General features: G+C 42.6%; 1 protein-coding gene across 1 annotated transcript in view; it reads right to left on the reverse strand.

Annotated features, from left to right (window-relative positions):
* Positions 1-12,684, reverse strand: part of casd1 (CAS1 domain containing 1) — a 32,171-nt gene extending 19,487 nt beyond the window's left edge. Inside the window, exons 1-5 of the mRNA XM_060942750.1 lie at positions 12,540-12,684; positions 2,081-2,177; positions 1,880-2,000; positions 204-248; positions 44-106 (exon numbers count right to left, since the gene is read on the reverse strand). Coding sequence (XP_060798733.1) covers positions 44-106; positions 204-248; positions 1,880-2,000; positions 2,081-2,177; positions 12,540-12,672 — 459 coding nt within the window. The 5' untranslated portion in view covers positions 12,673-12,684. The remainder of the gene's footprint in view (positions 1-43; positions 107-203; positions 249-1,879; positions 2,001-2,080; positions 2,178-12,539) is intronic.
* Positions 12,685-13,022: the final 338 nt, after the last annotated feature.

Genomic DNA, 13,022 nt, shown 5'->3' on the forward strand with positions numbered 1-13,022 from the left:
TGATCAGATACTAATAATCTGAAAATCATTTTTTTTTTTTTACCTCTGTCCATGATGTCAACTGGTCCTTCATGGAATTATTTACTTCTGCATGCCATAAAAAGTCCTATAAATATACAAATATACAATTTTCTTTTATTACTTAACTACCTTTTTCTATTTTTAATAGGATCAGAAATAAAGCTTCTTCAGGAAACACTCACCACATTCAAAGAGGATTCTCTATCTGTAAAGGGAATGTTTTCATGCTGACCAGGTTATTTTAAACAGAAAAGGAAGAAAAGGGATTAAATTCAAATCAGGAGTAAATTATGGTCTGAATCAGTCATAAGCAATAAGGCATATTAGTAAAGAGGATAATTACAAAATGACTTTTATTAAAAGGACCCCCCCCCATGTTGAAATCTTGCAATAATTTATTTAGTTTAGCACAAGCAATAAAATTACTTCATTGAACAGCAACAACAACAACAAAAAAAGACAAGATACAAGACAAAAAAAAGTGTAAAAGCCTCTCATTTTAGTTACTCCAAGGTCTCGGTTCATGATAATCACGTGTTCTGGGTCAAAATAAACGCTTCAATTGCAAGTTTATGGTTTTACAGGGAGTTCCAAATAAATAAATAAATAAATAAATAAAATATTGCCTGGTCAAAAAGGAGCTTTTGAAAGCTGCCTGGTATCAACTGTGGGCTAACCCTCATTTCATCAATCCCTTCTTTTTTGCATCCATGCTGAAAATACACTATGTTGCCAAAAGTATGTGGACACCTCACCAATCACACCCATGTGTGCTTTTTGAACATCCCATGACAGGTTTAGTCCCCCTTTATTCTTTAATAATTATTCGCCGAAGGGTGGAGTGAATATCGGTGAATAATAACCTCGACTTCGTCTCAGTTATTATTCACTGAGCCAGATAACTGCTTTAGTATAAATACAAAGGTGATTATTTTACTTTTTTTTTATTATTAATTTACTTCAGGGCGGCACGGTGGTGTAGTGGTTAGCGCCGTCGCCTCACAGCAAGAAGGTCTGGGTTCGAGCCCCGTGGCCGGCGAGGGCCTTTCTGTGTGGAGTTTGCATGTTCTCCCCGTGTCCGCGTGGGTTTCCTCCGGGTGCTCCGGTTTCCCCCACAGTCCAAAGACATGCAGGTTAGGTTAACTGGTGACTCTAAATTGAGCGTAGGTGTGAATGTGAGTGTGAATGGTTGTCTGTGTCTATGTGTCAGCCCTGTGATGACCTGGCGACTTGTCCAGGGTGTACCCCGCCTTTCGCCCGTAGTCAGCTGGGATAGGCTCCAGCTTGCCTGCGACCCTGTAGAACAGGATAAAGCGGCTACAGATAATGAGATGAGATTTACTTCAAAAGTGGCATGTAAATGTAATAAAGGCGTGGCGCAGACGTGTGTCCTCACTTACGGTGACAAAGTGATTGGCTGCCATTTTGCCAAATCGCTCGAGGCGATTATCGAGAAATAGTCAGAATTTCTCGACTAATCAGCTCACGCGATTTCACAGAATCACCTGCGTGTTTATCCCAATATATAATAACCTTAACTCTGCTGGGCAGGCTTTCCACTGGATTTTAGAGCGTGGCTGTAAGGATTTGCCCATTCAGCCACAAGAGCAGTAGTGAGGTCAGGCACTGATGTCAGGTGAGGAGACCTAGTGTGCAGTTAGTTTGTACTGAGTCCTAAACCAGGGATTGATCAGCTCAAAAACTACAAAATATAGCGAGACTCAGCACACCGCCTCGTATGGCCTGCCTGACTACTGCTGTAGTTTTTATTTTTGAGGAGACAAAACAACATTCAGAATAACCTGAGTAAAATGTGATTTCTGAATTTGGACTTTCAGTAAACACAGTGGACACTAACCTTATTCCCCTCTTCTCTGGCCTTAGGGTTGATAATCTGGATGAAAGAATAGAAGAGCTGACGAATTCGAGAGTCCCCGATGAATGCTATCCTCTTATTGTTGAGGCAAGCTTTTGCTTCACTGAAAAGAACAGAATAAAGTTAAACTGCTGTTCTGATCATGACCCTGTGTGTTATTACAGAGTAACTGGTGTGACTCACATGCTTTTGTACTTGTGCATCATGCAGCCATATGGCTGCCACACATTGTCTCCTAGGAACCGGCCACTGGATAGGAGCCAGTCACATGTGTCCCGGCCTGAAAAACACAGTGCGCGCGCACACACACACAAACACACATTTACATACACATGGAGATACAAAAACACATGTGAAGACAATAAATTCACTAATGATGCCACATACCAATAGTTTAAAATTAGGGGCCATATGATAAACTATATGCCCAAAAGTTTGTGGGCACCTGATCATCACACCCATAATATGGGCCTTCTCCAAACCACAGTTCTGGAAGCACAACAGTCTAGAATGCCTACGCGTGCTGTAGCATTCCAATTTCCCGTCACTGGAACTAAAAGGCCCAACGCTGTTCCAGCACAACAGTGCTCCTGTTCACAAAGCGAGCTCCATGAAGACATGGTTTACCAAGGTTGGAGTGGAAGAACTTGAGTGACCTACACTGAACACCTTCAGGATGAAATGGAATGCCAACTCGATCCCAGGCCTTCTCACCAGACATCAATACCTAACCTCAATAATGCTCGAGGCTGAATGAACGCAAATCCCCACAGCCACGCTTCAAAATCTAGTGGAAAGCCTTCGCAGAAAAGTGGAGGTTATTATAACAGTAAACGAGGGACTAAATCTGGAACAGGATGTTTAGCAAGCGCATACGAGCGTGATGGTCCGGTGTCCACATACTTTTGGCCATATAGTATAGACTGTAAAATGGTGAAATTATAACATTCCTTTTGTGTCCAGTTACAACTCACTAAAATGAAGGTTGGATTTTACAACCTGCACCCGCCGAACTTTACCTAAATTCTCTATGCAGGGACGTGAACTGTACTTGGGCTGTGTACTCATGTCCTGTTCCAAATACATTATATTGTTATCTCTGCTGCAGCTCCTAGCATGTTCAAAACCATCATACACAATGGCTATCAAATGCACAAAAGAACACAGCATTGCTAACCAGAACTAAACCAAACAGCTCGCTTTTTTTTTTTTTCTGGCTCAGTGTGCTGCCTTTCCTTGCTCTTTCTACTAATAACATGATGAACATTGAGAGCGTAAGATATTGAAAGTTCATCTAAAACTATCTAGAAAATAACTCTGCTTAGGGGATTTTTTTGTTTTGTTTTGTTTCCTTTTAGTTCTTGCTTGCAAACAGACAAAGCTTGCACAAGATTTCAGCAAAAATGTTTATTTTAATTTTCGTAACTGGCTTGTGGGTTGTTGTTTTCTTTCTTGGTAACAGTTTATGAGGCCAATACTGCGTAAACCAGGTAATCATTCTGTGAAAACTACAAACTGTAACCCGTACTTACTTATAAAAATAAATTACAGCAGTTCCAATAAAATATACACACCTCAAAAGGTATACAACGTGACAAGACTGCATAATTAAAGTGCATATCCTGGACCAATTTCAGGGTTTTTTTTTTTAGAAGAAAGTATGTCCCTTTACACACTCATCCAGAAGGGTAATTTTGCACAAGGCCATCTGTCTACAGCAGAAAAAAATAAAATAAAACACGTCTGGAAAAATCCCAAGGGAGTCTGGAGCCAGATTCGTGACGTCACCTGCGGAAGCGCCAGCAGGCTGCGCGAGCTTTGCACGGTTTCAGTGCACAGCCTGTGTAGACCAAGCGCTCCCATTTCTCTCTCATTGTCCGGTCTTTTGGAAAACGATGAGTACTAATCCCATTGTGACTGGTGTTGCTACACCCTCCTACGATACATCTGTTAACCATTTTAAAAATTACGCGATAACGTTGAAGGAATATGCAGAAAACCACCAGGCTGTTTTCTCATAAACAAACCAGCGCTGACGTAGGATTCAGAGGGAGGTGTCCCGCACGCAACGTCACGAAAATCAGTGTTTCCCGGGAAATCCAAACGCCAAGTTTTTTCAGCGGCGGACCAATTCGCCTCAAATGGCTTGATTTCAACTGAATTTTTCTGGTATTGCACAAGGTACAAAAAATTGCACAAAATGTAAAATGTGACATATTTGACCAAAGTTTAATATAAAATAGGAGAATTACATTGATCTTGCTCCTGAATTTACCCGTGATATGCACTTTAAGGCATATGCTTAGAAATCTTTTCAAACAGGTTTTCCTTCTTTACATGTCAGACATCTCTTTTTACACACCCAATGTTTAATACGTTAAACTGTACACACGACATTCTTGGATGTCAGACAGTTGCAAAGGATGACGTCGTCAGTAACAAGTTTTTCCGGTGTCGATACGGCACACCAGCTAGGCATTACTCAAAATTTATTACAAATTTTAAGGTCAATATTTGATTGAGTTTAAAAAAAAAAAAAAAAACTTAGTTATGTACCATCATATTAAGTATATTGGTAATAAGTCATAAGGCTAATCAGACAAACCATTTGTGAAACAACCAACCACACCTTAACATTATTTAAATTAATAATGATTATAAATATAACATTATCCATTTCTAAATATTTAATTATTTTAGATTCAATTTCTTCCTGTTTCTTGGTTACTATCATTAACTCAACTACAATATACATATTTTAGAAAACAAAAGCACAGACAGTTTTGTGGTAGTTTTATGGTAGTAAGAAAAAACTTGGATTAGTGATTAATTTTAAAGAACATGAGGTTTTTTTTAAACTGGTGAATCTTTGGTGATCTTCACTGGCATCCAAAGATGATTTTGTAATGAAATTATGGCAGACGTCTTTAGTTTAAATGCTGATAGTGGTGCCAGGGGGACAGAGGCTTAATCAGAATTGGGAAGGTTGGGAGTGTGTTTTTCTGAAAGTGTAACTTGGGCATGTATCCCCTCTGCATGGGGGGTCTGAGGGGGTCTCCCCCAGGAAAATTTCATCTTTTTTTGGTGCAATCAGGTGACTTTGGGGGCTGCAATTGAGCCTTAAAAAAAATGAAAGAAAGCGTTAATTTTAAGTGTGAATTATATTTTATTAGGCATTTAACACAGTTTTTTTCTTTGCAGGAGGCTGAGGGTCTTCATCATCAGTCTGCCTTGGTCTCTTGGCAGAACTTTGCTTTCCCAATGGTTTCTTCTATTAAAACCTATATAAAAACATTTCTTAGTAACGCAGGGTTGGACTTAAAGCAGTCTCCATTGAGAAAATACTCTACAGAATCATAAAGGACTCCATTTTTGAAAGACCATGGAGTCCAGGGACTCGAAAATTTGAAAGTCTTCATCAACCCCTGTACCTTCTGCATGGACAAAATCTTGCTGTATTTGAATATTAATCAAAAGCAACAGAGTACATCTTTCACAGACAGAATACTCAGTTACTTTGAAATTTAGTTACCATACAAGTTCCTTTTTGATAAAAGGATTCGTGTTTTTCACTACCCAATATTTCATCTAGATTATAACGTAACAAATACAGATGCCACAAAAACCTATACATCGTAGTTCATCGGTACTTAGTGGTCACATTTAAAAAAGTTACACCTCCAAATAGCCTGAACTTTGTCTGACAGATTTTATCCCGTTTACGGTGTGCGTTTCCACCGCGAAAGAGAAACCAATCGAAACCGAACAAGTGAAAGTGATCATGTCGTTACCATGTGAACAATCTTTTATGAATGCGCAAGTGTGCGCTCAGCACTCCGACTCCGGTGTGACTGAGGAAGGTGACAAGTTTTATGTTTCATCTAATTAAAAATAATAGAATATTATTATTTGGCAGTAGGCACACAGGAAAGTGTAAAGTTTGTCAACATGTTTATCATGCTTGTATGATGGAAAAACTCAAAGATATTTATCTAAATACATGACCTACTCATTCTAAACCTGTTGAGCTTGGTCGGTGAAGCTCTCAAAACTCGTAGTATTTTGCTTCCATTCAAGCCTCATTTCGAAGTATGGCCAATAAAAATTTTGGCTACATTTTGGTGGTAAATTTGATTTTCGCGATTTAACTTCAATATATGGAAAGCACGCACACCGGGCACGCCCCGGGAAACCGCTGACCGTCGACAAAAATGTCCACAGAAATGCACAAAATTACTTCACAAAATTTGGGTTAACACGGGTTAGTATAAAATTTATAGGCCATGTTTGGGGTTTTATTGCCGTGGAAAACTCGGCTGTACGGCTCGCTAGCTAAGCCTACGCAGGGGGATTTAGCTCTTACTTCATCTTTACCTAAAATGAGCAATGCAGCAGAGCTTTAAGGCCTCTGCATGCTCTTGCGACAAGGCTTTCGCAGACAGCTTTTCGCAGACAGTTGTAATTTATCGTTGAGCGGGGAGTAATAGGCGTGCGCGATGTTATTCACCGCCACAACGCAAGGGGGCGCGAAGTCGCTAGGAGTAGTTGGTGGGTGTGGTTAGTGGAGTGTTTATCCTCCGGTTACTTATAATGACTAGAACTGGAGTCGTATAGATGTACGTACTTCCTCAATCAACCGCTCTTCGTGCTGCTCCATCTTCGCTCGTGTTTTTAAAAATGCCAGTCGTGAAAACAAACCAAACCGGGAAAGTAGGGAAGCGGAAGTGCGTGTACAGCGGATGTAGAGTGGACCAATCAGAGCCCTCGTCTGCGGCGCTGTCTGCGAGGCTTCTGCGGTGGTCACAATTTTTGGGAGGTGCGCGCAGAGCGTCTGCGAAGGTGGGGGGGCTACGCAGACACTGTCTGTGATGCTATCTGCGAGGACTGGGTTGTCAGCATAAATTGGCCTTTAGTCCTTTAGTCTTTCCAGCTCTCTTGCCTCCACATACAATCTGCTCAAACAGATCAGGTTCCACAGTTTCACCTTTGATGCGATTTCCGCCAACAACACGGTCATGTTTATCATCTCCTATATCGCCGACTGGCTGAGCCGAGTCTCTACCATAACTCAGGGTTGACTATGTTGTACAGCTGCACTGCATTCTGGGACTGAGTTTTCTCAACATTTCCTGTCTGAACTACTTCGACACTGAAGTTCTCATTAACAGGACACTAAACATCACCAAAAAATAGTGAGAAAAGAAGCTCTTGCTGCTTTGTTAGCAGGAGCAAAGCAAAACATCCATTAGGTTTGAAATTGCTATTAAAATGAATTGTAAGTTTGCCAGCAATTTCCTCTGTGATATCAGCATGGCACACAACCACCAACTTCTCTCTCACAGGAACAACAAAAATATACAACAAAAGCACCACAATCACTAACCACATTACAAATATTTTGGGGGCATCGTGGCTCAGGTGGATAAGGCGCCATACCATAAATCCGGGGACCCGGGTTCGATTCCGACCTGAGGTCATTTCCCGATCCCTCCCTGTCTCTCTCTCTCTCTCCCCCACTCATTTCCTGTCTCTACACTGTCCTATCCAATAAAAAAGGTGAAAAAAGCCCAAAAAATATCTAAAAAAAAAAAAAAACAAATATTTCAACATATAGTTCATGTATAACAGGGTGAAGGTTTCCTTTAATTGGTTGCTAGTCAAGTTGATTCTCTCTGATCTATGCTTGTGCAACGATAAATACATTTGTATCCCTGCTGGAAAATCCAGTTTATTCTAACCACCTCCCAAAACAGGCTGAACCATCACTGACAGCTGGTATGTGCTCGTAGAAACAGCTGGAAATACTGCTATCTTGCATACCCAAGTTATTTTTAGGAACAAAAAAAACAAAACAGTGAATCAATCAGAAAATGCACAACGTGTACTGAGCAATTTAGTCAAGTAATAAGAAGAAGGATTCAGCATGGCTATAACCTGCAGCTCCTGGAGCATGACATATCTGGTCACCTTGCATAATTCATCAAGGATGCCACCATGCAGTGACATTATTTAAGGCGTTGAAATGTGTATTTTTACACTGTACTTCTCCGCCCGCGGCACGGTGGTGTAGTGGTTAGCGCTGTCGCCTCACAGCAAGAAGGTCCGGGTTCGAGCCCTGTGGCCGGCGAGGGCCTTTCTGTGCGGAGTTTGCATGTTCTCCCCGTGTCCGCGTGGGTTTCTTCCGGGTGCTCCGGTTTCCCCCACAGTCCAAAGACATGCAGGTTAGGTTAACTGGCGACTCTAAATTGACCGTAGGTGTGAATGGGAGTGTGAATGGTTGTCTGTGTCTATGTGTCGGCCCTGTGATGACCTGGCGACTTGTCCAGGGTGTACCCCGCCTTTCGCCTGTAGTCAGCTGGGATAGGCTCCAGCTTGCCTGTGACCCTGTAGAACAGGATAAAGCGGCTAGAGATAATGAGATGAGACTTCTCCACCCAGATCTTGCTGTCAAGCAAGGCGTGTCACATTTTATCATACCTACACTCACCATCCACTTTATTAGGAACACCTATACACCGCAGACTCGCCCAAACTGGACAGATGCATTCTGGAAGATGACCAGATGTAGTCTGGCTAACGCGACTTCAAAGCTCTGTGAGCATTTGGTCTGGTAAAGATATTCAGCCCAACCGTTTCCCAAAGTGCGTGGTTGACCCGCCTCCCTGAAATGCCTCAGTTTGCTACTGGTCGAAGCCAGAAAAGGCTGTGACGAAGCTTAAACCAATCACATCACTCTTTCCTCTGACGTATGTGACGCGACGGGGCTAACTATTAGATTAAACTCTTACCGAAGCCGGTCGGGAGCAAGGCGAAAACGTCCTTCCTTTCAATAAATACCTCCAGGGCTGCTCTTTGCTCCGTTTTCAATGAGAACTTGCTCCATGTTCGGAATGTTTCTAGTGAATGAAGCGCTTCCGGCATAGATTCTGTAAACAATCTATGGCTTCCGGTCGCAGTTCTACTACGTCACTGCCTTGAACACGCCTCTACCCAGGGCCGTTGGAGATGCTCAAAGTTGATTGGCTCCCAATTTTTCGGGAGCTTGGAAGAGCTGGAGATAGCTTGCCTGGCCAGACTAAGCTCACAACAGGCCCTCGTGTTGCGTCACGCTTAGGATGGGCGGGCCCAGGCTAGACCAGATGAGGGGTTGCCCTCCCCTAATAGTCAACTTGTCCAGTTTTGGTGAGTCTGTGCCCATGATAACCTCAGATTCCTGTTCCTGGCTGACAGGAGTGGAACGTAATGTGGTGCAACATGTCCATCTAAAGGTTTGATGTTTCGTGCAGACTGAGATGCTTTTTTGATCACCACAGTTGTAATGAGTGATTATTTCAGTTACTATATCCTTCCTGTCAGCTCGAACCAACATTTCCATTTTCCTCTTATCAACAAGTTGTTTCCACCCACAGAACTATCACTCACCCGGTGTTTTTTGCACCATTTCGTGTACACTCAACAGGTTTTTTTTTTTTTGTGTGTGTGTGTGTGTGTGTGTGTGTGTGTGTGTGAGAGAGAGAATCCCAGGACATCAGCAGCTTATGAAATGCTGAAACCAGCCCATCTGGTACGAACAACCATACCACAGAGATCAAGTCAAGTTTATTTCTATAGCGCTTTTAACAGTAGACATTGTCACAAAACAACTTTACAGAATTTGAACGACTTAAAACATGAGCTAATTTTATTCCTAGTCTATCCCCAATGAGTAAGCCTGTGGCGATGGTGGCAAGAAAAAACTCCCTCAGACGACATGAGGAAGAAACCTCGAGAGGAACCAGACTTAAAAGGGAACCCATCCTCATTTGGGCAACAACAGACAACATGACTATAACATTAACAGTTTTAACATGATGTCAGTTTCGTTGATCTCTCTTCATTGATGGAAACTTGAATGCAAAACTGTCAGGGCTCTACATTAACTTTTGAAACCACTTGTCCTGTCAGGCACACAGTCCTTCACTGTAAACATAACACACTTTCAGTAGCAGAATTTAAGCCTATATAAACACTGACTCGCACATGCTACTTCTCTTGAACGTATACATGGAAGTAAGGTGGAAGGTAGTTTGTCGACGTCACCTCAAGACGACGCCAACGACTGGTCAAATTTGCGGGAAAGTTGTGGCGATTGGATATAATTGCAACCCCCGCTTTCATGCAGAATGCCGGGGTACTGCTTTTCGCGATCTTTTGCAGTTATTTTGGTCGGTAAGTGTGAAGCGTTTGACTCACATGCTGCTTTACACGGAAGTAAGGCGGAAGGTAGTTTGTCAGCGTCGCCAACGATTGGTCAAATTTGCAGGAAAGTTGCGGTGATTAGATATAATTGCAACACCGCCCTGTATTCGTGGGGATTGGTTGAATTTGCGTTGATGTTGCAAATCACAACATCGCGAAATCCTGGAGGGTCTGAATATTGCGCATGCGCACATCGCTCTTTCCGAATAGAAACATCCGGCGAACTTTGTTACTGGCAGCAGGCCTGCCATTGTACATAATATGCTGTTTGTTTTTTTGCCCACCCACTTTTGTGATTTTATTCTCTTGCTCTTATTTTAATGTACCGCTCTTCGCCCTTCTAATTGCCCTTCGGGGATAAATAAAGTTTTGTCTGATTCTATTTTGCACTATACTGGGTGGTTTTTGATTAGATTAGATTCACTTTATTCATCCCACATCGGGGAAATTCACGTGTTACAGTAGCAAGAAAATGTCAAACAGATGACAAATAAAACTGAAATAAAAATTAGACAAACGAAGGATTAAATACAGAGGGCTATTTGCATTATCTACTGTGAAAAAGTATAGAAAAATTGCCTTATTGAGAGGCTCGGAAAAATTGCACATTACAGGTAGACTCTGTATATACACACACATATACATAAATATATACACACACACACACACACACACACAAATATATATAAGTATGCATAAAAATAGTTTAGGGCCTATATTATTGCACATAATTGCATCGATGAGAGATGGCAGAGGTAGTAGTGGTGAAGTAGTGCAAATTAAATGACAAACGGGTGATTGGTGCTATGTTACAAGTTGTGGGTGTTCTACAGTCTGACAGCAGTAGGTATGAATGACCTGCGGTATCTCTCCTTCTTAAGGCCAATTTATGCTGACAACCCAGTCCTCGCAGACGGTGTCGCAGATAGTGTCTGCGTAGCCCCCCCCACCTTCGCAGACGCTCTGCGCGCACCTCCCAAAAATTGTGACCACCGCAGAAGCCTCGCAGACAGCGTCGCAGACAAGAGGGCTCTGATTGGTCCACTCGACATCCGCTGTACACGCACTTCCGCTTCCCTACTTTCCCGGTTTGGTTTGTTTTCACGACCGGCATTTTTAAAAACACGAGCGAAGATGGAGCAGCACGAAGAGCGGTTGATTGAGGAAGTACGGACATCTATACGACTCCAGTTCTAGTCATTATAAGTAACCGGAGGATAAACACTCCACTAACCACACCCACCAACTACTCCTAGTGACTTCGCGCCCCCTTGCGTTGTGCCGGTGAATAACATCGCGCACGCCTATTACTCCCCGCTCAACGATAAATTACAACTGTCTGCGAAAAGCTATCTGCGAAAGCCTTGTCGCAAGAGCATGCAGAGGCCTTTACACCGTGGCTGTAGCAGTCTACTACTAAAAGAGCTGCTTAAAGCCCCCACAGCCTCATGTAGGGGGTGAGAGGGGTTATCCATGATTGAGGTCAGCTTGGCTAACATCCTCCTCTCACCCACCACCTCAATGCCGTCCAGAGGACAGTCCAAGACTGAGCCAGCCCTTCTGACCAGTTTATTAAGTTTTTGCTTTTATTTTGCACTATATTGCCTTTACTTTGTATTATTTCTTCCACCTAATTATTTATTTATAATTGCCATTCATGGTGGACAGCAAACTAAGAATTTCATTGTGCAAGAGGACATGTCCTTACTGTGGATAAGACAATAAACACTGAACTTCAACTTAACAGTTTTAACATGAAGTCTGTTTCGTTGATGTTATACAAAACGTCACACTTTTTCTTCATTAACTGAAGCTCTTGACCTGTATATCTGTTGATTCTATGCACTGCTGCCACATAACTAGCTGCTGAGGTAAACGCATGGGTGTACTGTGGGGTTCCTGTGAAAGCAGTCAGTGACATTCCTGGACAAAATGTGGAGGAATGCTGCTTGACTCGCCAGCCTCGAGAGTCGACTTAGCCCAGCTAATTCTCACTAACCTGCAGAATAAACCACTGCTCTGACATTTACTCTGACAACTCATGAGCTCAGACTCTCTGTCATTTCTGTCCAGCCACTCTTACACATCACTTCGGTAACCTTCCTTACCCTGGAGAAATAACTCCAAGTCTTACAGAGCTACCTACACCTTCCCAAGAGTTCAAATTCAACACAGACAGAGGAAAAATAAGCTGCTTTAGCGTCTCCTTAGAGTACAGTATGGCAGACAGGTTAACGAGCTCGTTAAAGTGCTATTCCCCTGACTTTGCAGCAGTCATTAGCGGCTAAGCTAACACAACACACAGGCTAATGTTTCACACTCAGCCACTGTCAGGTTGAAAACATTGCACGGCGGCGCAGAGAGCTCGCAAGCACCGCGGTGTTTAGCGCGATTAAATACTCACCTCCATAATGCCGAGAGACCGCGTGGAACACGGTGAGGAGAATAACAGCAACGAGAGACAGCAATTTTGCATTTTTGATGCTAAAATAATGATTTATTTCCCGTTTGCCCAGGCTGTAGGCCAGTATCGCCATCTTTGCTCCTCCATGACAACCAGCAGATAGACGTGCAGTATGTTGCGCCCCGCCCCTCTTAGTGACTGACAGGCGGGTACCACGATAGCCACGCCCCTTGGCGCACATCCGGAAAAACATGGGTGCTGGACTCCCAGCTGTTTCGCCTAAAAGCACATGGGTAAAGTCATTAGGTTTTGAGGTGGACATATTAAAAGAATCGTTTCAGAGTTGTTGTTGTTGTTTTCCCGAGGACCTGAGTATAATTGAAAATTAAGTAATTTCATTTGAGTTCCTTTAGGTTCAGGAACAATTCTATTTTATAAATAGATTGTCACAAAGCAGCTTTACAGAAAGCTCTGTGTACACTA

Source organism: Neoarius graeffei, chromosome 16 (genome assembly GCF_027579695.1).
Source record: "Neoarius graeffei isolate fNeoGra1 chromosome 16, fNeoGra1.pri, whole genome shotgun sequence".
Classification (NCBI taxonomy): domain Eukaryota; kingdom Metazoa; phylum Chordata; class Actinopteri; order Siluriformes; family Ariidae; genus Neoarius; species Neoarius graeffei.